This window comes from Alexandromys fortis, unplaced genomic scaffold (assembly GCF_014885135.2).
Source record: "Alexandromys fortis isolate MF-2015 unplaced genomic scaffold, M_Fortis_MF-2015_v1.1 scaffold_51, whole genome shotgun sequence".
Taxonomy (NCBI): domain Eukaryota; kingdom Metazoa; phylum Chordata; class Mammalia; order Rodentia; family Cricetidae; genus Alexandromys; species Alexandromys fortis.
The window spans coordinates 270,336-294,250 of record NW_026067925.1 but is presented as its reverse complement, the minus strand read 5'-3'; the positions used below and the strand labels follow the sequence as shown (position 1 = coordinate 294,250).

Below are 23,915 nucleotides of genomic sequence, written 5' to 3'. Positions count from 1 at the left end.
GGCAATTTGGGGCGCCATCTTGGATCAGGGCATCATTTTGAGGGGGTTTCCAAGTGGACATTGGGACATTTCTGGGCATACGTAGATCTGGGTATATTCCTTTGTACTAGCGTCAGCAACCCCCCAAAGACTTAATAGCTTCCAGTTTTTCTGAGGATCATGTGTGACAATTTTGATTACCATTTTTTCTCATTCAGGGTGATACCCATGATGGTTTTTGAATAGTGACGTATAATAGCTAGAATTCAGATTCTGAAACCATTCCAGACCCCGATCTTAAATCCTCAACTGATGCTTTTTTTTTTTTTTTTTTGAGACAGGATCACTATGTCGTTCTCAACTGTTTTATGTAGACCAGGCTGTCTCTGAAGTCACATAGATTCCCCAGCCCCTGCCTCCTGAGTGCCTAAGTTTAAAGGCATGTGCCATTGGAAACTGCTGCTTCTTTACTCTGAGATCTTTGATAAACATGCATTTTTAGTTAATTACAGCTTAATTTTCTCATTTGTAAGATGGAAGTACTAATATCGACTTTACCAAATTAAGTAGATTGAATAAATTCAAGAGCAAAGTTTTTATGCACATAAATCTAGCCCAATTCCTGGCATTAGATGAACATTATGTAAATACAGGTTTCTCTTCCTCATTTCTTGACCACCACGAACTTAGTTCTACTTTCTAGCTCCAGGTTCCCATGACAACCGAGAAAGAATATCTAAACAAGATATATACATTTTGGCAACATTCAAATGTGATACCTTTCCCCCCAAGACTTTAATAAGAGTAAGTCCATACACTATTGAAGTATAAAAAATTCAATTTTTATTATCAAACAGCCACCATGGCTAAATGAGGCCTCTAGCTCCCACCTGTGCAGAGAAACAGTGCCAGGGCCAGAGTGATGATCAGACATCCCGTTCCTGAAATAGGAGGTTATTCTAATGGGAAAAAGAAAGACCAGAGAGATCTGTACAGGACTTCCTCTGCAAATAATTGAAGGCAGAAGATGCCATCCATTTCCTTCAGTGAACACTGAGGACTTTAAAGAGCTTCTTGGATGTGTTTCCCCTAATCTGGAGCTAAAAGGGTCAGGAGATAGTTAAGGATCTGGGAACAAAACAGGAGTGAGCAATTCTGTATCTGGCCCTATATTTTCCACATCTGCCTTAGGCTTCTATGAAGAGATGTTCACAGCCTCAGAAGAGGGCAGGAGTTTGACTGGAATCCTCACCCCCCCCCATGTATTTAAATTTAAGAAAAATAATAAGTTTCTACCTACCCTATGTTTTGGTTAATAATTACAACTTCATGGGAATAAGATCTTCCTATATTTCTTAAGACTCTGCTAAGAGATAAGTGCTTTGTGTCTAACACAAACTCAAGTAAACCCATCAAGGCAATGCCTCTCGTGGTCAAAACAAGTAGCTGGAGGACCCAAGCCTATGGAATTGGACACTTCAGCTGCCAAGGGTGCAACGACAGCTGGGTGAGGGTTCCAGAGATTGACGATAAATTTCTGATTCCTCTTGTCCCATCCTAATCACAGCCCTTCTTTCCCACGGTTAGTCTGTGTTTCAAAGGCATATGTCTGACGCTGAGGGGACATAAGAGGGACAGGGGGGTGAAGCTCTCTAGGAGGCAGACTAAGCCGACTCCTGGGCTCAGACCCTTCTGTGCCCTCAGGTGGGAGTTCCAGACAGCTAAGGGGCCGGGAAGAATGGGCAGGAATCATGCTACAGGGAGAGGTTCTGGAGTTGAGGCTATAATCCCCACCCCCAGTACAAGTCTGGGTCCGCCGAATTCCCTGCGCCTCAGTTCTCTGGCGCTCCCGGGCCAGGGCCACAGCAGCATCAAAGGAAAGACTACCCCCGTTCCTCCAAGAAGCACGAGACCCCCAAGCTCTTTCTCCAGGAGTCCCATCAAGCCTACCAGGTCTTGGACATGGGTTTGCAGGTGCTACATGGATCTTACTACACATTGCACTGGGCATCTTGGCAAACTGTGGTTTGGGGGGTACTACAGGAACAGAGCGGACCTGTTGGACCTGAACTAGGGTAGACGCCAGACGCATGCCCACACCACCAGTTGAACCACAGGGACAAGAGTTCAAGTCACATGCCTCAGAACTGAGCTGTCCCTCAGCCTCCATCCCCTCTGGTTCAGATGGCTGTGGAGGGCCTTGTTCCATCTCAGAAGACTGTTCATTGACTTCTTCTGTACCGTCAACCTCCAGGAACTCCACACCTGGCTCTTCAGAGAGGGCCCCCTCTTCTAAGTGGTCACCAACAGCTCTCTTGCCTTCAGTTTCTATATCTATACCTTTTTCTTCCTTGCTGACCTCCCCTTCCTCCCCATTATCATTATCTTCTACTGGACTTCTACCATCTGCACTATGTCCTTGGTCTTCTCTTGACTGGTGGTCAGTATTCCCACTCAGTCCTTTGATCTCATCCTTGTTGCCTTTCTCAGTCTCTTGGTTGTGTACCGCTTCCCAGCTCTCTCCAGGAAGCAGGTATTCCTGGACGGGATGCTCTGGATCCATTCCAGTTTCTACGGGGGTGTCCTCTCCTTTCTCAGCTCCTTCTTTTCTCCCACTCTCTCTTTCCTGCTTGTCTTTATCCTCTTCTCTTGTTTTCTCTGTATCTTTGGTCTCTATACTTTCAACCTCTTGACCTTTGGAATTTCCTTCCACGGTCTCTATCTCTTCACTATTCCCCTTTTCAAAACTACCCATCACCTTTTGGCTTCTTTCCTCTTCCCCTCCTTCTTCATCAGCTTCCCCAACTTCCATCTCAGCCTCTGGAGTTGCCTCAGCATCTTCCCTGTTAGCTGATGTGCTTCCAGGCCCAGCTTCCTTGTCCTCTTCAGCTTCCCGGCACGCCTCTTTCTCTTCAGCCTGTGTTGGAGGTTGTTTCCCACATCTTGCTGCCTCTTCCTCCAGTCTCGCTACACCCTCCCAGTTCGTGGATCTAGGGCTCAGAAGGGGGCTCAAATCATCATAGGCACTCAGGAAGACTTCTTCCCCATTTTCTTCTTCCACATCAGGTGTGGGACCAGCAGAATCGAGGGAGCAGCAGCTAGGAGCCAGGACATACTGTGCATCGTCCAGAGACAGATCATCCAGGGGTGGCTCTACAGAGAACTCTTCCACCTGTAGGCAAAGCATTGTGTCTAAGGACCAGGTAGCCTATCCACTCTCTAGGCTACACACTACCCAAATACCCAGCACAGCTCCTCCTTACCTGAGGCCCAACTCCCAGGAGCTCCTCCAGGTAGCCCATCCCAGGGTCATCCTCCCCAAGGGAGAAAGGTGCTGCTCCTGCTGCTCCTGCTGCTCCTGCGGCTTCTGCCTTGGCCACCTCCCTATCCTCCACCCCCACCCACTCAGGCTCTGAGCTGCTCAAGTCCTCTAGGAAGGAGAAGGAATCCTGCACCTCCTGGGACAAGGAGTCCTCCAGGGCAGGAGTCATGTCTGCTGGGTTTGAGTCAGCCAGGGGACCTGGGGCTGATCTTGTCTCCGACTTCTCATCTGTTGGAAGAAAAGTAGTTTCAGAAATCCAAAAGTCAAGGTCAGCCCCAATGCTTTCAGGTATGGTTATTCCTCACATTGATACTCTAGGGGCCCAACACTCCTGGTATGTACTAGTCAACATGGCTCCTCCTCTCAGACCAGAATGACTCACTACTAATAGCTCTCTTTATTCTCACTCAAGTGCCAGCATTGTGGGTTGCCTGTGTATTTCTTTGTTTTTGAGGCAAGATGTCACTACATACCACTACTTGGCCTGGACTGATTAAATAAACCAGGTTGGCCTCAACTCACAGAGATCAAGATATCTATACCTTCTAAATGCTGGGATTAAAAAGACATGCACCACCAGCTCTAAATATTTATGTGTGTGTGTGTGTGTGTGTTTGTTTTGTTTTTTGAGACAGGGTTTCTCTGTAGCTTTGGAGCCTGTCCTGGAGCTAGCTCTTGTAGACCAGGCTGGCCTCGAACTCATAGAGATCCTCCTGCCTCTGCTTTCTGAGTGCTGGGATTAAAGGCATGCGCCACCACTGCCTGACTGTGTTTGATATTTTTATAATTAATCTTTATATTTTCCCTACAGAATAAAATGTTATGTATAGGGGGGCTGGATAGATGGCTTGGTTCATAGTGACTGTATGCAAATATGAGGACCTGTGTTTGTTTTTTTTAATTTATTATGTATAGTGTTTTGTCTGCATGTGTGCCTGCACATCTCATTACAGATGTTGTGAGCCACCATATGGTTGCTGGGAATTGAACTCAGGACCTCTGGAAGAGCAGTCAGTGCTCTTAACCTCTAAGCCATCTCTCCAGCCCCGAGGACCTGAGTTTGATCTCCAGAAAGTCGGTGTGCTCTTCTGATCCCAGTGCTAGGCAAGAGGGGCGATCAGTCCCTGGAGCTGACCACTTCTAGCCTGCTTGGGAAGTTCCAGGTCATTGAAATACTCTGTCACAGGAAAAAAAAAAAACTGTGGATATCTAAGAACAACACCTAAGGTGGTCCTCTGGTTCCTATATTCATGTACACACCTGCACAGGCAACTCCCCTACACACAAATACCCTCCAAAAATAAAGAAATATTATGGAGGATGTTGTACCACACCCTTTGTTTGACACAGGTCTCCTGTATCCCAGGCCCATCTCAAACTATGGAGCCAGGGATGACCTCAAACTTCCATTCTTCCATCTCCACCTCCGAAGTGCTGGATTACATAAGCCTCCCTACCAGGATTATGTGGTGCTGGGGATCAAATCCAGTGCTTTGTACATCAGGCAAGCACTGTACCAACAGAGCTACGTCCCCAACTCTTCATCCTCAATTGGCTTTAATGAAACTGAAGCTCAGAGCAGCTTGTCCAAGGCCATGCAGCTAATAAGTGGCACAGACAAAATCTGAGCTCCGTCCGCTTAACTGTCCTATTTACCTCGACCTTATACAACCTCAGGCTTTCTCATCAGTGACACTTTGGGCATAGGAATCTGAGAATGAATCACATCCTAGATCAGTAGTAGATTGTTGAAGATAACAACTTTCAGGTTCTACGGTTGTAAGAATAATGATACTTATATCTTCATGCTATGAGAAAATGAAATGAGCTAATACCTGTGAAGTGTCTAATACAGCCCTCAGCATGAATTGATAAGTGATAGTTAGCTCTTAATATTAATTTGCTGGAACTCTTAACAGCAACTTTTGTTCTTACCCTTACCTGTACCTTACTAAATCCCTTTTGCGTCTGGCACAGGCCCCTATTCTTGGGGGTAAATCAGTGATTTGAAGCCTGACAGAGATCCCTTCTCCATGCACTTCATATAACCTAATATCACTGGATCCCCAAACCCCAAATCTAGGCAGGCAACGTAAGACTGTGTTCAAAGCCTAAGGGCTGAAGCCTCTGACCTCTGACCTTCCAACGCTACGTCCTCGTCCTCAGCACCCACAGCTTCAACCTAAAGTTCTAGATTCCTTTCCAGGCCTGGGAAATCTCCAAGTTCTCACCTGGGGGGCCAGGGCCGGGGCCGGGGCCAGGACCTGAGGTGGGATTTGGCCTGGGCTGTAGGGCGGGACACTCAAGGCCACGGGTAAGCCTGACCAAGGAGACGTTAGAAATGATGTTTGGAGGTACACTGAGGATGGAGGTTATGTGTAGCGGGAGGTTGACGTTGTAAGGGTCTGAGATGTGGACACCGGCACAACGCTCCGCACGACTGCTCCCCGAGGCCCGAATAGCTGACCGCCCAGCTCGTGGAGTTCCTGGCTCAGAATTCGCACTGCCCTGTGCCTCGGCCTCAGGTTCCTGTTCACCCTCTGCTGCATCCATGGAATTATTCTCCAAGCTCTCAGACATCAGTGAGCTTGACTGAGGACTGCTGGGCCCCACCAGTCCCTCTGGCTCTGTGGAAGAGAGAGAGGGTCAGGTATTCAGCAGCCCCAGCTCCAAAGGGTCTTGACAGCTCAGGTCAGACTCACCGGCTCTGTTTTCTTAGGTTTTAGAGGTAGGATAATTGGAAGGTACCAGACCCAGGTTTCTTTTGACCTCTACTGCAAAGTATCCACCCAGTCAGCAGGTTAAAGGTCACATGTACCTGATGGATCTTCTTCTCCCTCTCTGTAGATACAGTCACTAGCTACCATTAACACACACACACACACACACACACACACACACACACACAGTCTCCATGTACAAATACTCATGAATATACCCAGAGGTTAGACAATAGGCTCATCTATTGTAAACTTGCCATGTGTATCCAAGACTGATATATAATTATTTGTGATTCTTTTAAAATTACTAGACACACTTGGCCACATTTATAGACACCCAAGCCTGTGCTGTAATTGTCACAACACATACACACATAGCCACTAACATCTGTCCTCACCATCAATGGCACCAGCTGCAGCACTCAGTGAGTCCATGCTCTTAGCGGGCCGCAGTGTCCCCTTGTTGGCTTTTTCTTCTGAAAAAGATGAATGTGCATAGCACCAAGACCTCGCATGCCCTCACCAGAGCCCCATTTCCTCATCATCCCAGACCTACCCCTGTCCTCAGCCCGCAGTGGAAGTTTACGTTTTGTTTCATTGCCAGAGCGACCCAAATTGAAGATAGATCGCCATTTCCTGACCTTCAAAGATCCCTTTCTCCTGCAGAGAATGGAGATACAGTTAGGAGTGGAGTCTGGGTGACTCGGTGCAAGGGAAGAGGTCCCGGGAAGCAGGCCTTACTTGTGTTCTGCAATCTCAATGATGGTATGGTAGGGCCGGATCTGTGGTGGTCCATCGCCAGCCTGTAAGATGCTAGGCAAGTGGTAGGGAGGAGGCCTGGGCATGAGGTCCTCAGAGCTGCCTGATGCCCGGGCCCCTGGCAGCCATCCGCTCTCCACATCTGCACCAGCTAGGAGAACGAAAAGAATTGGCCAGCCAGTAACAGAACCAAGAAAGGAACCTCAAGTCCCCAGTCCATCCCCCGCAACAAGCTACCAAGCTAAGGATATATTCAGAGGCTCTTGGAGATAGATCCTCTCTATCCATTTCAGAAGGGTATTCTCAAGAACGAAGAGGATCAGGAGATCCCAAGACATTAGCCTTGTCCTCCAAGGTGGTGCTGCAGAGACTAATCTATGTGCTAGAATGACAACAGAAGAGGCCTGCCCAAGCCCTAGCTGTACTAACACTTCTCCAGTGTCCTCTGCAGGTGCTCATCACGTACTGTCCTCTGTGAGAGACACAGTCTTCCTACCCACAAAATGAGGAGTCTGAATGAAGCGACTTGTGAGGCTCTCTAGAGCTGATCTTAGTCAAAACCATAAAGCAACTGAAAAGCTCTTCCCAGCAGAGAGTGGTGCTGGGTAACGGGCAGAAAGGACACTAACCAGGGAGGGAGGCACCCCCAAAGAGCTGCTCCACATGGGTGAGGATGAACTCCACGACAATGGACTGCACTCGCACCTCCATGAACGCTGCGGTCCCGTTGAAGCCGGAGGCCTCTATGTCCTTAGACCTGTAAAGATGTGGAATTAGTCCCTCCCAAGACTCAAAACACTTTCCTATCTAAAGTCTTCCTGAAACACACACACCATACACACAAATGACAGACAAGATCTCATTATGTAGCTGTGGCTGTAACTGACTTAGAACTGTCAGTGTACACCAGACTGGCCTTGAACTCACAAACATCCTCCTGCCTCCTTCTCCCAAGTGCTAGTGTCAGAGTCAGGTTACAAATGCCTAACCTCTGAAATGCTCTATACCTCGGCCCCTGGTCTTTACCCTCACAACTACCTCAAGCCACAGGTATGATCCAAGTTCAAATACCACTTCCCCCGAGAAAGCCATCTGCAATGTCCTGCCATACTCCTTGCACTGTACCGCAAAAGGAAGACCAAGAATTGTTATAATTGTTGTAATTAATAATGCTTTGTGCCATAATGAGTCAGAGACAGGCCAGTTCCTGAATAGACTGTAAGATGTTCTCTCAGTAAATGTTTGGCAAAGACCAATATTCTAGTCTCCAGCCTCCACAGCACAGCGCAAGTCTTGCTCTTAAGAAATTCACTTGGTATCAGTGAAGGCTCAAGTTGGTGGACTTTATACTATTTAGCCACTGCTCAATTTTTCTGTCTTGCTGGGTTTATGAGACCCCCAAACCCTCTCCAGTGCACCCTCACAACCACATCTACTTGAGTATATCTTGCTACACCAAGTCTCTGAGCAGCTCCACACTGCTCACACATGCACCCACCTCAGCAGGTTGGGGGCCCACACAATCGCCAGGTTTCGGGCATGCATGTTGGTTTGGGCACTAAATGAGGCCATGTGGACCAAGTGCCTCATAAGGAACTCCAGCGTCCTGCAGAAATCAAGAACAGAATCACCCAAAAGAACATCAGGGCAGGGGTGGGCTGACCTGAGAGCTGGGAGAGCCAGCAAGGCTGGGGCCATAGGGAGGGCCGGGGCGGGGGTATCTCTGGAGTACAGAGGGCAGAACCCCACACACCTGTAGTTTGGGGCAGGGAGTTCCTGGAGCACATCAAGGATCTTGATCAAGCGTTCTGGCTCTAGCTGCACTGCCACTGCCTCCTAATTGGGGACCAGGGTATAAGAGGGAGACATTGACTCACAGATGACCTGCTTGCTTCGCAGAGGTCCAAATTAAACTCTCAGGGATCATCTATTGCTATGTCCCACAATGGCCCCGCCTAGATCTTCAAGGCACCATAAAACAGTGGAAACACCTCAGGCTGAGCATGGTAGCACATGCCTCTGACCCCAGCACTCTAGAGGCAGAGGCAGGAGGCAGGAAACAAGGATCGGGATGTAACCCAGTGGTAGAGTGCTTTCCCGCCATGCACAAGAGCACTGGTTCAATCCCCAGAACCACAGAAAGCAAGCTTAGGACCTTTGGGGGCACAAATGACTACTGAATTTTTTTTTTGATTTTTTGAGACAGGGTTTCTCTGTAGCTTTGGAACCTGTTCTGGAACTCACTCTGTAGACCAGGCTGTCCTCGAACTCACCTGCCTCCCAAGTGCTGGGATTAAAGGCAGGAGCCACTACCACGTAGCTGATTGCTGAATCTTATTTATACATCGTCTTGTGACCTTAAGCAACTCACTGCCATTTCCCTTGCCTCAGTGTCCACCTTGGTACAGCTCTGGAGCTAGACCTTTGAAAGGTGTCTGGGAAGGTGATCCACCCAGGCTGGTGTGGATGGACTGAGCAGGCTGCAGTTGCTATGCTGAGTCTCAATGTTGTTGCACTCAATAAAATGCAAGCTCTTGGCAAGTAGATGGGACTTTGCTATGTTGCCCAATCTATGCTCAAACTCTAGGCTCCAGTAATCCTTCTGCCTCAACCTCCGAAGAACCTAGAACTTTACTTTAAAAGTATTACTCAAGCAGGGTGATAGTGGTGCACGCCTTTAATCCCAGCACTTGGGAGGATCTCTGTGAGTTCGAGGCCAGCCTGGTGTACAGAGCAAGTTCCAGGACCGGCTCCAAAGCTACACAGAGAGCCTGTGTAAAAAACCAAAAAAAGAAAAAGAAAAGGAAAAAAAAAAAGTATTACTCGAATCAGGACACCATTTTTGTCATGTGTTTTCTCCTCCAAAACTGTTTAAGATTTAAGATACAGTTATAGTAGTAACTGGAGGGACATTCCTGAAAATATTTTTTTTTGTTATGTAAACAGCATTTTTGTTCTCTTAAGGGTAGGGAAACTCTGGTCTAGGTGCTTTCCAAGGCCTCCCAGCTCTGACAGCCTGCCCTTTGCCTCCCGAGTCTTACCGCTGTGCTCTGTGAGGTCTGCAGGTCTTAGGGGAAACACGACAGGGAGGGAGTGAAGACAAGAGGGACAGAGGCTGGCAGAGGTGGCAGGGGGTTGACGAGGTCTGGGAAAGAGGGCTCTTCTCCTCAGTAATGCTTAACTGTCAGGCTCCCAGGACCGTGCCTGGCACGTGACACACCAGGGGTGTCAAAACTGAGGCAGTGGCCCTTGAACCCTGTCTCCCACCCCCCTGCCTCTCAACTCACGGCAAATTTGTCATAGAGCCGGTAAGTGAGGAGGGGATCTGGCAGCTCTCTGAAATAGGCCTTGCACAAGGAGGAGACGCAGTGAATGTCCTGGAGGTACACGTCCCGCCGAAGGTCCGGCTTCCGCTCGGCCTCGAACTCCTGCCTGAGGAGGGGCAGAGTGGTCAGGCGTGGTACAGGTCAGACCGGGCGGGGGGTGGAGGGATATGTAGGGAGAAGCAGGACTCATAGAGGTCAGCTGCAGGCAGGGTCATGGTCCACATGGGTGAGACTTGGAGGGAGAATGCTGGAATGTATGCATATTCACATGTATATACATTATATACGTTCACTGGCGTATTTACACATATTTTCTATGTATGTCAGGAAATATTAGGAATTGCATATGTGGATATGTAGACGTGAATGTAAAGATGAGTAGAGACAGGTAAGTGGATCTGCGCATGACTAACTAGGGATCTATGATTAGCAGAGAAGAGATATAGCGGACTCAGCAGATACAGGTGATGGACCTAAATGTGTCTCTCCTTTTTCCTTTTCTCTTTTTGAGAAAGGGTCCTGCTATATAGTTCTTGGGTGGTCTGGAACTCAATATATAGACCAAGTTGAGCTCTGACTCACAAAGATCCATCTGACTTTGCCTCTTAAATGCTGGCATTCAAAACATATGCCACTTTGCCTAGCCTGGGTGTTGTCTTCATGATCTTGATTTGATTAGCTGGCAGGTGCTCAGATATGGCACCCAAAGTGCCAACAACCAAAAGAAGATAGATAAATTGATGACACAAATTCTCCCGAGACAGGAAGATTTCCGTGAATTTGAGATTAGCCTATGCTATGTAATAAATTCTAAGTTACAGAGTAAGGGGGAAAAAAAGAGAGAGCAAGACAAAGGGGCTAGGGAAACACCTCAGTTGATAAAGTGCTTGCCCCATAAGCTTAAGTCTCTGAGTTCGGATCCCCAGCACTCATAGGAAAAGCCAGGCAAGGCAGCAGAGACCTGTAAGAACAGCACTGGGGAATCCCAGGAGCTTGCTGGCCATTCTGTCTAGCCAAATCTGAAAGCTTCAAGTTCAGTAAGATCCCTGACTCAAACAACAGCAACATTAATAATAACAAAAACGTGGAGAGGACTGGAAAGATGCTCAGTGGTTAAGAGCACTAGCTGCTCTTCCAAAGGACCAAGGTTCCGTTCCCAGCACTTATGGTGCCCCACAGTCGTTTGTAACTCTAGTTCTGGGCCTCATCTGGCCTCGCTGGGCACCAGGCACACACGTTGTACACAGGCATACAAGCAGGCAGAACACCCAAACACATAAAATAAAGATATTTTAATAAAAATAAATTCATTTGTAAAATTAGGCAATTGAGGAAAACAGGCAACATTGATCTCTGGCTTCCACACAAATGCACATAACCACATGAACATATACGTGCATATACCATCCACAATAGAAGAAAAGAAAAGGAACATTTATGTGTCAAAGGATACTATCAATAAAAAGAACCCTGGGTTCAAAATCCCCGCTACCACAAAGAAGAAGAGGAAGAGAACAACCTACAAACCACAGATGGGGAGGGGAAAATACTGTTCATCATACATCTGATTAAAACCTAGTACTCTGCCAGGCCGTGATGGTGCGTTTTAATCCCAGCACTTAGAAGGCAGAGGCAGGTGAATCTCTGTGCATTCAAAGCCCGCCTGATCTACAAAGTGAGTTCCAGGACAGCTAGGGATACGCAGTGTAACCCTGTCTCAAAAAAAAAAAAAAAAAAAAAACTAGCCGGGCGGTGGTGGCGCACGCCTTTAATCCCAGCACTTGGGAGGCAGAGGCAGGCGGATCTCTGTGAGTTAGAGACCAACCTGGTCTACAAGAGCTAGTTCCAGGACAGGCTCCAAAACCACAGAGAAACCCTGTCTCGAAAAAACAAAAACAAAACAAAACAAAACAAAAAACTTTGACATTCAGAACATATAATTTATTACAACTCAATGATTTAAAAAAATTAAGCAGAAGCATAAGATTTGAATAGGTGTTTCCCAAAAGGAAGACAGGGGGAGATGCACACATAAATCACAATGACATATCATACACACCCACTAGGAAGGCTACAATCAGAAAGACAGTAACAAATGTTGCCAGCACTGCGGAGAAACTGGAGCCTTCATATAGGGCAGACAGACATGAAAGTGATACACTGTTATATTAAACAGTTTGGCAGTTACTTTGAAAAGTTTAACATGAGTTGCCATATGGCCCAGCCATTCCACTCAGGTTTACATTAATAATAAGTGAAATACAGCCATGAAAACTTGCACATGTTTGTAGTAGAATTATTCATAATAACCCAAGGTGGAAACAACCTGGAGAGCCATCAACTGATAAAAGAGTAGAAAAAAATGTGTAGCCATGCTGGAGAATTGTATTCATCTACAGAAAGCAATAAAATACTAGTACATGCCGCAGCATGTGTGAACCTTGAAAGGACTCAGAGTGAAGAGACAATGAAAACATGCATTGTATTGTTACTGTTTATGAGATGTCCAGAAGAGACAGACCCATACAGATAGAAAGCCAAGTTAGGTGAAGGGGAAATGTAGAGAGGATGGTGACATGTTGAATAAGCCATGGTGAATTAATGGTAATGATTGCAGTGTTGTGATTATACTAAATATAACTGATGCAAACATTTTTAAATGGTGAATTTTATAGTATGCAAATTATGTGTATGTGCATGCAGGTATGTGTGTGTGATTTAAAAGCAGACTGCATATGTGGGAACAGGGAGAGTATGTCTGCTGGGGGAGTGAGCTTGGGGTCCCCACCCTGCCTGACCAGACTTCAGAGCCTCTCCCTGGAATAGCTCCTAGCCTCTGTGCTTCCTTCTCCCACTTTCCCTTACCCCTCCTCCAGCTCTCCCCAGCAGCTTTTACCATGACTGTCTGGCCCACAGGGCCTGTCCACTCTGTCTGACTCACCGGAGCTTCTGGATGTTAGAGGAGACCCCTGAGAGGCGGTAGATCCCATCCACCACTCCATACTCTTGCACGAACTCTGCACAGCTCCTTAGCACCTGGGGCACTGGGGACACAGACGGGCAGAGAAAAGAAAATCTGAAAAGCTAGCGACTGTAAGGGGTCTGAGAGACGCAGCATCATGGAAGAGGGTTCACCAAGATTAAGGGCAAAGCTTGTGAAATAAAAAACTCGTTAGAAAGATTCTTACAGGTGATCAGACCCAACTCAACTATCATTGTATAATATTTTTATCCCATAGTCCTGAAGTCTCAGCATAAACCCCTGTACTAAAGGGGAATTCACTACTGCTTAATAGTAACCCTTTTAGTTCTATCTCTTTTTCAAGGATAAAGATTTTTTAAAAATTATGTGTATGTGTCTGCTCAAGGGAATTTGCATATAGTACTGGTGCCTGCAGAGGCCAGAGACAGCAGATATCCCTGTAGCTGGAATTATATGGGCTTGTGAGGTGGCTAACATGGATGCTGGGAACTGAATTCAGATCTCTGCAAGAGCAGCAAGTGCTTTTAAACACTGAGCCATCTCTTGAGCCCCAGCTCTGTAACAGGCTTTATTTTGGCCACCAACCAGCCTCCAAATCATGACACAGAGACTTAGTATTAGTTATGAATGCTCAGCCTTATCTTATGCTTGTCCCATTAGCTCTTATTACTAAATTTAATCCATTTCTCTTCATCTACATTTTGCCTCAGGGCTTTTTACCTTTCTTTCATTCTGTGTGTCTGGCTGTCTGGCGGGCAGCTACCTGTCTGGCTGGCCCTGGGTGTCTCCCTGTTTCTCTCCCTCATTCACTCTTCTTTCTCTCTTCCCTCTCCTTCCACTTATTCTCTCTGCCCACCAGCCATGCCTATCCCTCTACTGCCTAGCTATTGGCTGTTTAGCTTTTTATTAGGCCAATCAGGTGCCTTTAGGCAGTCAAGGTGAAACAGCAACACATCTTTACATCCTGGAACAAAGGCAGCATAAACAAATGTAACAGATATTTACATAGTTAAACAAATGCAGCGTAAACAAATATTAACACGCCTCTGCCTGGTTAAAGTAATGTTCCATAACACAGCTCTACCTCTGTTTGTTCATTTGTTTGCTTTGAGACAGGGCCTCATGGATCTTGGGCTGGCCTTCAGCTTGCCGTATACTTGAGGAAGACCTTGAGTTTCTGATCCTCCTGCCTCTACTTCCTGAGTACTGGGATTACAGGTGTGCCCATCACATTCAATTTATTTGTTTTTGAGAGTCTTACCTAACCCAGGATGACCTTGAATTTGCTGTGTAGTTGAAGGTGACTTTGAATTCCTGATCCTACTGCTTCGGCTTCCTGAATACTGAGATTATAAGCATGTGCCCCCATACTTGGTCTGTGTGATACTGGGATCAAACACAGGGCCAGCCTATGCATGCTAGGCAAGCACTCTGCCGACCAAGTTACATCCCCAGTTCCCTTTTTATGATATGTACTCAGTGTTATAGCTTATTATTTTAGATTTACACAGAAAATGATGGGCTATGGTTGTAGAATATCAAATAATTTACAATAACCTTACATTCTATTTTAACAGTTTATAGATATTTAACATCTTATATACAAATCCAGTTAACAAAAAACTTAAAAGTTAAAGATAAAAAAATTAAGGTAGGCATAGTGGCACACGCCTTTAATTTCAGCACTTGGGAGGCAGAGACAGGCTGATCTCTCTATGAGTCTGAAGTCAGCCTGGTCTACAAATCAAGTTCTAGAACAGCCAAGACTACACAGAGAAAACCTGCCTCAAATAAAAACAAAAACAAAAACAGATAAATCGTTAAGAAACACAAAAGATGGATTGGAGAGATGGCTCATAGGTTAAGAGAACTGACTGCTGTTCCAGAGGTCCTGAGTTCAATTCCCAGGAACCACATGATGACACACACCCATCTGTAATGAGATCTGGTGCCCAGAACACTATGTACATAATAAATAAATTAAAAAGAAAAAAGAAACACAAAAGAGCCATGCAATGGTGGCTCGTGACTTTAATCGCAACACTGGGGAGGCAGAGCCAGACTAATCTCTGTGAGTTCAAGGCCAACCTGGTTTACAAAATGAATTTCAGGAAAGTTAGGATTGTTACACAGACACACACACACACACACACACACACACACAATCTTGTCTTGAAACAAAGAAAGAAATACAAAAGAAAACCACCTCAATCTAACTTTAAATATCAGTATCTGTATTAGAAAACACAAATAAAATTATTAGACCAAATCACAACATAAAATAGAGAAATAAGATAAATGGTAACTGTTTTGTTTTGTTTTGTTTTTTAAGACAGAGTTTCTCTGCGTAGCCCTGGGCCTCCTGAGTGCTGAAATTAAGGCATGTGTCACCAATGCCTGACTAGACCAATGGCATCTCATTAATAGTCTTGTGTGTGTGCATGTGTGTGCGCGTGCATGTGCTTACGAGTGCAAAAGCATCCCAGGATCCCCGAGGGGCTAGAATTACAGGTGATTGTGAGCTGCCCAACATGAGTGCTGGGAACCAAACCCTGGCCTCGGCGAGAGCAGTTTGTGTTCTTAACTGCTGAGCCATCCCTCCTGCCCTGCATTCAGCTGTCAGTGCTGTGGTTACAGGAAAAACAGGTCCGCAGCTTTGGAACTGAAACTTCTCTTTGTCATCAGCTGTTGCCCCAGATTTTTTTTTCCCCAGACAGAGTTTTTCTGTGTAGCCCTATATGCCCTGGAACTTGCTCTGTAGACCAGTCTGGCCTTGCGTTCATAGAGATCCACCTGCCTCCTGCTCCCAAGAGCTGGGATTAAAGGTTTGTCCCACCACCCTGTGACATATCCCAGAATTTTTAGAAAGAACAGCAATTTTGTAGGGTAGACAAGGCAAAGTAAAAGACTGGCACCCAAATTGCATTTATGTAACACTCTGCCAGCCATGAACAAATGAACCCTGGTTATTCCGGCCGAAATGGAACGCAACTGAAGGGGTTTAGCTTCAGGCACTTTCTCTGGTAAGAAAACTTGCAGTTACTCAGTTTGGCATTGGAAAGTACCACACCTGATCACGTGGTCAGGCGTAAAAGGAGAGTACCGACTTCCACAAGTTGTCCTTTGACTTTCACATGCCCTTCATGGCACATGTGTGTCCACACAATATACAAACAAAATAATAAACCTTTTTTGAAAAATGCAAAAAAATATATTATCTCTCCTGACCTTGGGCCAATATTGTGCTATTAGACTAATCTCCTTAAAGATTATCGCGGTATTTCTCGTGTTATCTTGATAGAGTAGCAGTTGTGATAAAGTCTCAAAAACAAGTATTGAATCCCTAATAGAAAGCCATGCTAGCCGGGGCAGTGGTGGCGCACGCCTTTAATCCCAGCACTTGGGAGGCAGAGTCAGGCAGATCTCTGTGAGTTTGAGGCCAGCCTGGTCTACAAGAGCTAGTTCCAGGACAGGCTCCAAAGCTACAGAGGAACCCTGTCTCAAAAAACCAAGAAAAGAAAAAAGAAAAAAAGAAAAAGAAAGCAAGCCATGTAGCCAGGCGGTAGTGACCCGTGTCTTTGACCCCAGCACTCAGGAGGCAGAGGCAGGCAGATCTCCCTTAGTTCGAGGTCAGCCTGGTCTACAGAGCAAGTTGCAGGACAGCCAAGGCTACATCAAGAAACCATGCCTCAAAAATAAAAAGGAAAAGAGAAAGCCATGCAGACAAAGATAGCTGTGAATGCAACCTAACTCAAACCTACAAACTACGCCCCCTTCCACACTTTAATCCTAGGCTACAGAAACACCCAGCCTACCCTACCCGAGTACCCAGTGTTTATCTTAAAGACACAGAATAAAATATGAGCTCCTCAGCCTGGGATAGAAGACCTTCACAAACCAGGTCCTGACAAACTCTATGACTGAGCCCTTTGCTAATCCATAAGCAAGCCTGGGTACCATTCTTCAGTGATGTGCTTTTTCTCTCAAAGGTTTGTGTGCTGGAAGCATCTCAGAGTGGTGGTGTTGAGATGGGAAACAGTCAAGAAAATGAGATCTAGTGAGTGATAATCAAGTCATTGGACTCTCTCCTCATGAAAGAATTATTACTGTCTCTTGAATTTTGTGGGGGGTTTGCCTGGTATTTTGTGTTTGTTTTTTGAGGCAGGGTTTCTCTGTGTGTAACAGCCCTAGCTGTTTGAAACTAGCTTTGTAGACCAGGTTGGCCTCAAGCTCACAAAGATCCACCTGCCTCTGCCTCCCAAGTGTTGGGATTAAAGGCATGCACCACCATTATCCCCTGGCCTGGCTTTTTTTTTAAATGTGTGTATAATCTTGTTTGAGAGATGGTCTTTATTACTGGCTCAGACAGGCCTTTGAAGATGCTCCTATACCTTTCAAGTACTGGGATTAAAAAAGTGTGCCACCAAGGTTTACAATGCTACCTCTTTGGGCGGGAGTGGGTCTTTCATGACTGGATCAGAAAGTGGGGTATCAAAAGCAATGCCACTCCATGCTCCTGGTCCTTCTGTATGCAGACAGTTTTCTTTCCACCTCACCATATTGTGACATACCCAGGCGTCCCTTGCCAGGATGCTAGCATAAGCTTTCTGAAAACCTCAGCCACTGTAGTCATGAGCAAAAGCAACTTCTCCATAATTTCTCCATTTGAGCCGTTTTGCTGGAGCAACCCAGAACTGATGAAGGCACTTGTTTTCTTCTCCTGTCTGGGAATATACCTTCCCCTCCAACTGCCTGGTAAACTGTTACTCAAAACATCTCAAGCATAGCCTCCTAGCTGGGCAGAGTAGCACATGCTTCTAGTCCTAGCTCCTTGGGAGGCTGAGGCAGGAGAATCACTGTAGCCCAGGAATTCAGAGCCAACATACAACATAATGAGATCATCTTAAAACAAACAAACAAACAAACAAAAAACCTTAACTAAACTAAATGAACTAAACAAGGGCTGGAGAGGTGGTTCAGCAATTAAGAGTGTTTGCCTGGAAAGCAAGAGTTCTGGAATTCAGGTCCCCAGAATCCATGTGAATTCATGTAAATGGGTTGCAATTCTGTCCTCACAAAGTGGAGACAGGAGATGCCCCAGAGCAATCAGGCTGGTGATACAGCCATATCAGCAAACTGTGGGCTTGTCTGAGAGATGCTGCCAAAAATAATGTGCTGGAGAGTGATGGAGAATGAGCCCGGATATTAACCTCAAATAGCCACACACATGTATCCACACACACAAGAATAAGATAAAAACAAATTTAAAAAATCACTTGATTCTGAACCCTTTGTATGTATATGTGTATATATGTATATATGTATGTACATATATGTGTGTGTGTATGTATACATATGTATATATATTACAGTCCTTTACTCATCTCAATTTTTTATTTAATATTTATTTATTTATTATGTATACAATATTCTGTCTGTGTGTATGCCTGCAGGCCAGAAGAGGGCACCAGACCTCATCACAGATGGTTGTGAGCCACCATGTAGTTGCTTCCATTTTTTTTTGTATCTATATATGTGAGCATCTTGTACATGCACCTCATGTATGCAGGTACCTGAGGATTCCAGAAGAGGGCGTCAGATTAGGGTGGAACTGGAGTTACAGGCGGTTGTGAACTATGCTATGTGGACGCTGAGAACTAATCCCAAGTCCTCTGCAAGAGCAGCAAATGCTCTTAACTACTGAGCCATCTTTCCAGCCTCCAATCTTACAGTACTTACTACACTTCATTTTAAGTGGTTGTATCTATACCTCCTGACCAAATGGTACTCTCTCGTCAGAGAATCATATCTCTCACTGTGGTGGAACATGAGGTATTCAAATGTTTGTTAGATTACATAATGAATTAATTCAGAATTACGTCTGAATCACTGAAGTCCCTTAGAGATTTGACAAAGAACATTGCCTTTCACAGAGCACTGAGTCCTGTTGACTGGAAGTCACCAGAGAAGTTCCTTGCATTTATCAGTGTCGGGGAAAGTTGTGTTTCTTCTCAGCTACCTAAATTTTTGTTCCCTAAAAGGCTTGTGAGTTTCATATGACTTTAACTAAGGCCCACCCCTAGCAGCCACATAGAACTATCTGACGTGCATCTCTGGGTCCTACTCTTCTTAATTTCCATTCAATTCAGTTCCTCAGTCATTTATTTGCTTGTTGTGTTGCCTCTCAGGAGTCAACCCAAGCTTTTTGTTTGAAGTTTGTTTGTTTCATTTTTCGAGATGGGGTTTCTTTGTTTAACAGTCCTGACCGTCCTGGAACTCACTTTGTGGACCAGGCTAACCTCAAATGCACAGAGAGCCAGCTGTCTTCCCAAGGTTTTTGTGGAACAAATATGACAGAAAACCAAGGCGAAGGGTGTAGATAATAATCCCACCGATCACTGGTTTTCATCTTTCTTCCTGTGACATGCTTTTCAGATCCTTTGTCTTTTTGCTCATACCCGGAACTTGGGTAAAACAAGAAAAGCATGGAGGATTAAAAAAAAATTTAAGGAAGTCTTTGCTTTCAGGGTTGTGCGCGTATTAATCCTTAGAATGAGGGACCTGGGACATTTGCACAATGTCTCTGGAGTAAGTGGTTCCTAAAATTTGGGCTCTTGTCACCTTCCTCACCTCACTCCAGCCTAGCCACTGTTCATGCCTTCGGGTCCTGCTCTCGCTTTTCCGTGGTCCCCTGTCCTTAGTTCTCGGCACTAAACGAAGAGATGAGGCTGCCCTGCTTGTTGAAGCTGCTGCTCTGCCGTTGGGTGCCAAATGCTGCATCCATTCTTTTAGCCACCATATTGCTCTACTGACCCACAAATAGGCTGCCGGCTGGGTCCAGTTAGTGCACACTTGTAATCCCAGCTGCATAGAGAGACTGCACCTCAGACATCAATCTCCCTCTCTCCTCTAAATTCCTAGGTTTCATCTAAACCAGGTTTTCCTGCCCTATTCTTCTCAGTTGATTTTGAACCTCTGGAGTAGGTCTTTACAGAGATGGAAGGTCTTAAGGAGCCTGAGTCATAAAGGAAATGGGTCTAAAGATAACAGGGTCAGAGAGTTGGTGGAGCTGCAGATAGACATCAGAGAAATGAAGTCAGAGACAAGACGATGGAATCTAGAGACAAGATCGAGGTGATGGAGTCAACATGATGCGGAGGGTGTGGGTGGAGTCAAAGAAGCACCGACAGTGAATCAGAAACACAAGCAAGTTATCAGAGTGTGTGTAGGGCTCAGGGACAGGGAAAGATCCATTTAGGGGAGAAGAGTTAGGGAAGAGGTCTAAAGTCAAGCAAGGGTGTAAGAGTAGAGAAAACTAAGATGACCGGGGAGAATCATACACCAGAAGCAGATGGATATCACCTACCGGGACCTTCAATGTCTTGCTGGATCTTGAGCTAAAGAGAGAAGCTGCGGCCGGGCGGTGGTAGCCTTTAATCCCAGCACTTGGGAGGCAAAGGCAGGCGGATCTCTGTGAGTTCGAGACCAGCCTGGTCTACAAGAGCTAGTTCCAGGACAGGCTCCAAAACCACAGAGAAACCCTGTCTCGAAAAACCGAGAGAGAGAGAGAGAGAGAGAGAGAGAGAGAGAGAGAGAGAGAGAGAGAGAGAAGCTGCAATCAACCAGCCTCACTCTTCCCTAACACTTTCCACCTCTCTGTACCAGGATATTCTGGATTAGGGGAGGGGTATCTCACTGATACCCGAGATACCCAAGAGTCATCTCTCAAGCCTGAAGCGCAGGTGAAGTTCTGGTAAGGGACAGAAGTAATTCCTCACCTGCTCTGAATTCACCTGCAACCAGGAGCCGTTGGCCTTTCATTATCCCTGGATCTCTAGAAAGGAACCTTTCACCAGCTGGGAATGGTGGCCCTAAGAGTCCCAGAAGGGGAGTCTGGGCTGTCTGTGGGGGATGGGAACCACTGGGAAGGGCTGAACCAGGATAAGGAGGCTGAACTGAGGGTTTACCAGGAACTACAAGAACATCATCCCCAATGAAGTCCAATAAAGATGTATGGCTCTCTGTCAGGAATCGTTATCTAGTGCTGGCTAGGCGGCTCCTCAGCTAAGAGAATTGACTGTTCTTCAGAGCACCCTTGGCAGCTACCGATGGGAACTCCAGTTCCAATGAGAATCTGATGCCCTCTTCTGGCCTCCATAGGCACTGCACACTTGTGAAACATACACCCACAGACAAAACTCATGCCTATAAATTTTTTTTAAAAATCTCAAAATTAAAAAGAAAATCCTTTAGTGCCGGTGAGATGGCTCAGGAGGTAAAAGATACCTGCCACCAAGCCCGAAAACCTCAGTTCAACACTGAGACCCACATGATGGGAAGAGAGAACTGGCTTCCAAAAGTTGCTGTCTGACTTCCACATATGCACCATGGTACATGTGGACACACACACATACACACACTGATACTAATACTACCAATAAATATAGCCTGCCAGTCAGTGGTGGTGCACACCTTTAATCTTAACCCCCAGCACTCGGAAGGCAGAGGCAGTCGTATCTCTCTGAGTTTGAGGCCAGCCTGTACCTGAACAAGTTCCTGAACAGCCAGGGCTACACAGAGAAACCCTGTCTTGAAAAACAACAACAACAACAAAATACAACCTGTGAGGTGGTACAGTGGATGGAAGTACTTGCCACCAAGCCTGATGACTTATGTTTGATGTCTGGGACCCACATGATGGAAGGAGAAAACTGGTTCCCTCAGGTTGTCCTCTGACCTCCATACCTGCAGGGGAACCAATTTGCCCCTTTCCAACATGCATACAAAATATATAAGTAAACGGTGTGATACTTTTTTGTAAAAGAATCATTATGGCCAGTGTAATAATAGTAAAGGAGCCAGGTGTGCTCAGAGAGAAGAGGAAGGCACAGAAAAGTCCACCTCGGCTGTAAACACTCTTTCTTGGGGCCTGGACTTTCCCTTAATGGAGGCTGGTAGGGATGGGGCCCTCTGATGGAGGAGAAAAGGGGAAGGAGGTGTCTGGGGACACAAGGGCGGGGCTAAGAGCAGGAAATGAGCTGGGAACCACCATCGCCCTCCCTTCTCTGCAGGCACCACAACCAGAGAAGGGGACAAAGAGGAAATGACAGATTGGGGTGGGGTGGAGTGGGGGGGGCAGAATCATGCCCTTTTTTGTAAGTCGCTCAGTGTGCTGAAAACAAGCTGGCCAGTATAGTCAAGATAGCTCAATTTCAAATCAAATAAGACGTGGTTCTGAGCGCGTGCTAGGCAGAGCACTGAGCCAGGGCTTGTCCCTGGGTAGGCTGGCTTTCCAAGGCCACTGCGTAGTAAGCCAGGCAAGGAACCGAGGCAGCTCCAGACAGTGCCCACACCTATCTTTACTGCAGCTTCTACTCCCAGCTTCAAACCAGGGCTTAAAGCATCTCCTTCATTTTTCTGTGTTCCCTACACCAGCAGCTTCTCCCCTTGCCTTCTACTGCAAACCTGTTTCTTTTTTGCAAGCAATCTAAAGAAGACGGTCTCTCCTTCCCCCACACCCTCCCGCGGCCCAGCAAAGGTGCAGAAGGGCTAGGTCCTTGTCCCTTGGTGCTGTTCTCCAGCTAGGATGCCTCCCTCCACTCTCCCCAAGCTATGTCCTCAGACCCACTGGGCCCATTCCCACCTCCGTTTATTTTTCTATCAACCATCCCTTCAGCCACTCTCCTGACATAGGCCCTCCATTCCTACCCTCTGTCCCCCTCTCCGTCTCCTCACCTGATCCGTCGGCATCTCTAGATTTTATAAATATCACCATCCCCCACTTTGCGTCCCCTTGGAGTTCTTATCCTCACCCTCTCAGAGACCTGCCCCACAACTATTACAGAAGCGAACCTCTCTGCCACCTCTGAGCCGCATTTCCTGACTTTCCTGGGCGCAGGTCTCATGGATGGTGATCCTGGGCCACGGGGCCCTAGGAGTTGATTCTTCCCAACAGATCAAATCAAGCCAGAGAAGACAAGCTCGGTGCCTGCGTGCCAGTCCGCCCACCCGTTCCGCTGCCCCCTGCTCGGTTGGCCTCCTTACCGTCTTGTCCCGAGTGCTGTAGGTGTTCCTGTAAGTCGCACCCAAACACTCGTTCCTTGGAGCAGCCCTTCTTCTTTACTTTCTGCCGAGACTTCATGGCCAGAGCCCCCAGGATCTGGCCCCACCACTTCTGTTCCCCAAGACCTTTGACCTACCAGTCCCCCATGGAATCCCAGTCAGTAGTTGGGTTTGGCCCAGCCCTAGAGGGGCAGGGCTCCAAACTGGAGGTGGAGGGTGGCTTGGGCAACGGACAGCAGCACTTGCCTCTGGGGCCCACTCGGGGCCACACGGAAGTGGATGTGGAAGAGGAAGCTACCAGAACCCTGGCATGAAGCTGTATCTCGTGGCCAAGCTGAGCCCTGGCCCTTTCTCGCACTGTGAAGCTCTAGCGGGGCAGGAAGCTGTGCAGCTCCTCAAACCCGCTTCCTGTTAGAGCATCTTTGCAACCACAGGGCCTGCGGTGGGGGAGGTAGCTGACATTCACATCCTCATCATTGCTGGGACTTCGTCTATTGGTCACAAAGGGAGGTGATGTCAGGACGCTTGGGTGGAGTAATGGGGCCTGGGGTGTGAGCAGGTGGTTGGCATTTTCCAGAGACCCAAATTCGGGGAGTAAGGACCAGGCAGAATATACTCAGGATGGAGGATGCCTCTGGTGGCTTTGTCATCGTGGTCAAGCCACGTTTCTTCACTGAGCCTCGGCTGCCATACCTTTGAAAACGAGGACACAGACCAGCTGCCTTCTGAGTTTCAGTTTCTTTGTAGAAGACTACACGGCTGTC

General features: G+C 46.7%; 1 protein-coding gene across 3 annotated transcripts; it reads right to left on the bottom strand.

Moving 5' to 3' along the window:
- Window positions 1–808: 808 nt before the first annotated feature.
- On the bottom strand, window positions 809–23,503 carry Arhgap30 (Rho GTPase activating protein 30). Of its 3 annotated transcripts, none has more exons than XM_050143092.1 (12): window positions 23,134–23,503; window positions 13,048–13,150; window positions 10,068–10,212; window positions 8,534–8,616; window positions 8,279–8,386; window positions 7,410–7,537; window positions 6,763–6,931; window positions 6,578–6,681; window positions 6,420–6,497; window positions 5,533–5,928; window positions 3,243–3,529; window positions 809–3,151 (listed from the first exon to the last, which is right to left on the bottom strand). In XM_050143092.1, exons 1-12 carry the CDS (start codon window positions 23,228–23,230, stop codon window positions 1,541–1,543), a joined length of 3,309 nt encoding a protein of 1,102 aa, XP_049999049.1. In that variant the 5' UTR covers window positions 23,231–23,503; the 3' UTR covers window positions 809–1,540. The 3 variants fall into 3 exon arrangements, with proteins under 3 accessions (XP_049999049.1, XP_049999051.1, XP_049999050.1); XM_050143094.1 differs by having other exon boundaries at window positions 3,435–3,529; XM_050143093.1 differs by having other exon boundaries at window positions 6,608–6,681.
- Window positions 23,504–23,915: the final 412 nt, after the last annotated feature.

What these genes read in the sequence shown, in the direction of transcription:
- Arhgap30 (XM_050143092.1), bottom strand. Translation starts at nt 23,230, where the DNA reads ATGAAGTCTCGGCAGAAAGTAAAGAAGAAGGGCTGCTCCAAGGAACGA. An exon ending in ATTGAGATTGCAGAACACAA is followed by an intron (nt 6,682 to 6,762) that starts GTAAGGCCTGCT and finishes CATTCTCTGCAG; the next exon opens with GAGAAAGGGATCTTTGAAGG. An exon ending in TGCAGCTGGTGCCATTGATG is followed by an intron (nt 5,929 to 6,419) that starts GTGAGGACAGAT and finishes TCTCTTCCACAG; the next exon opens with AGCCAGAGGGACTGGTGGGG.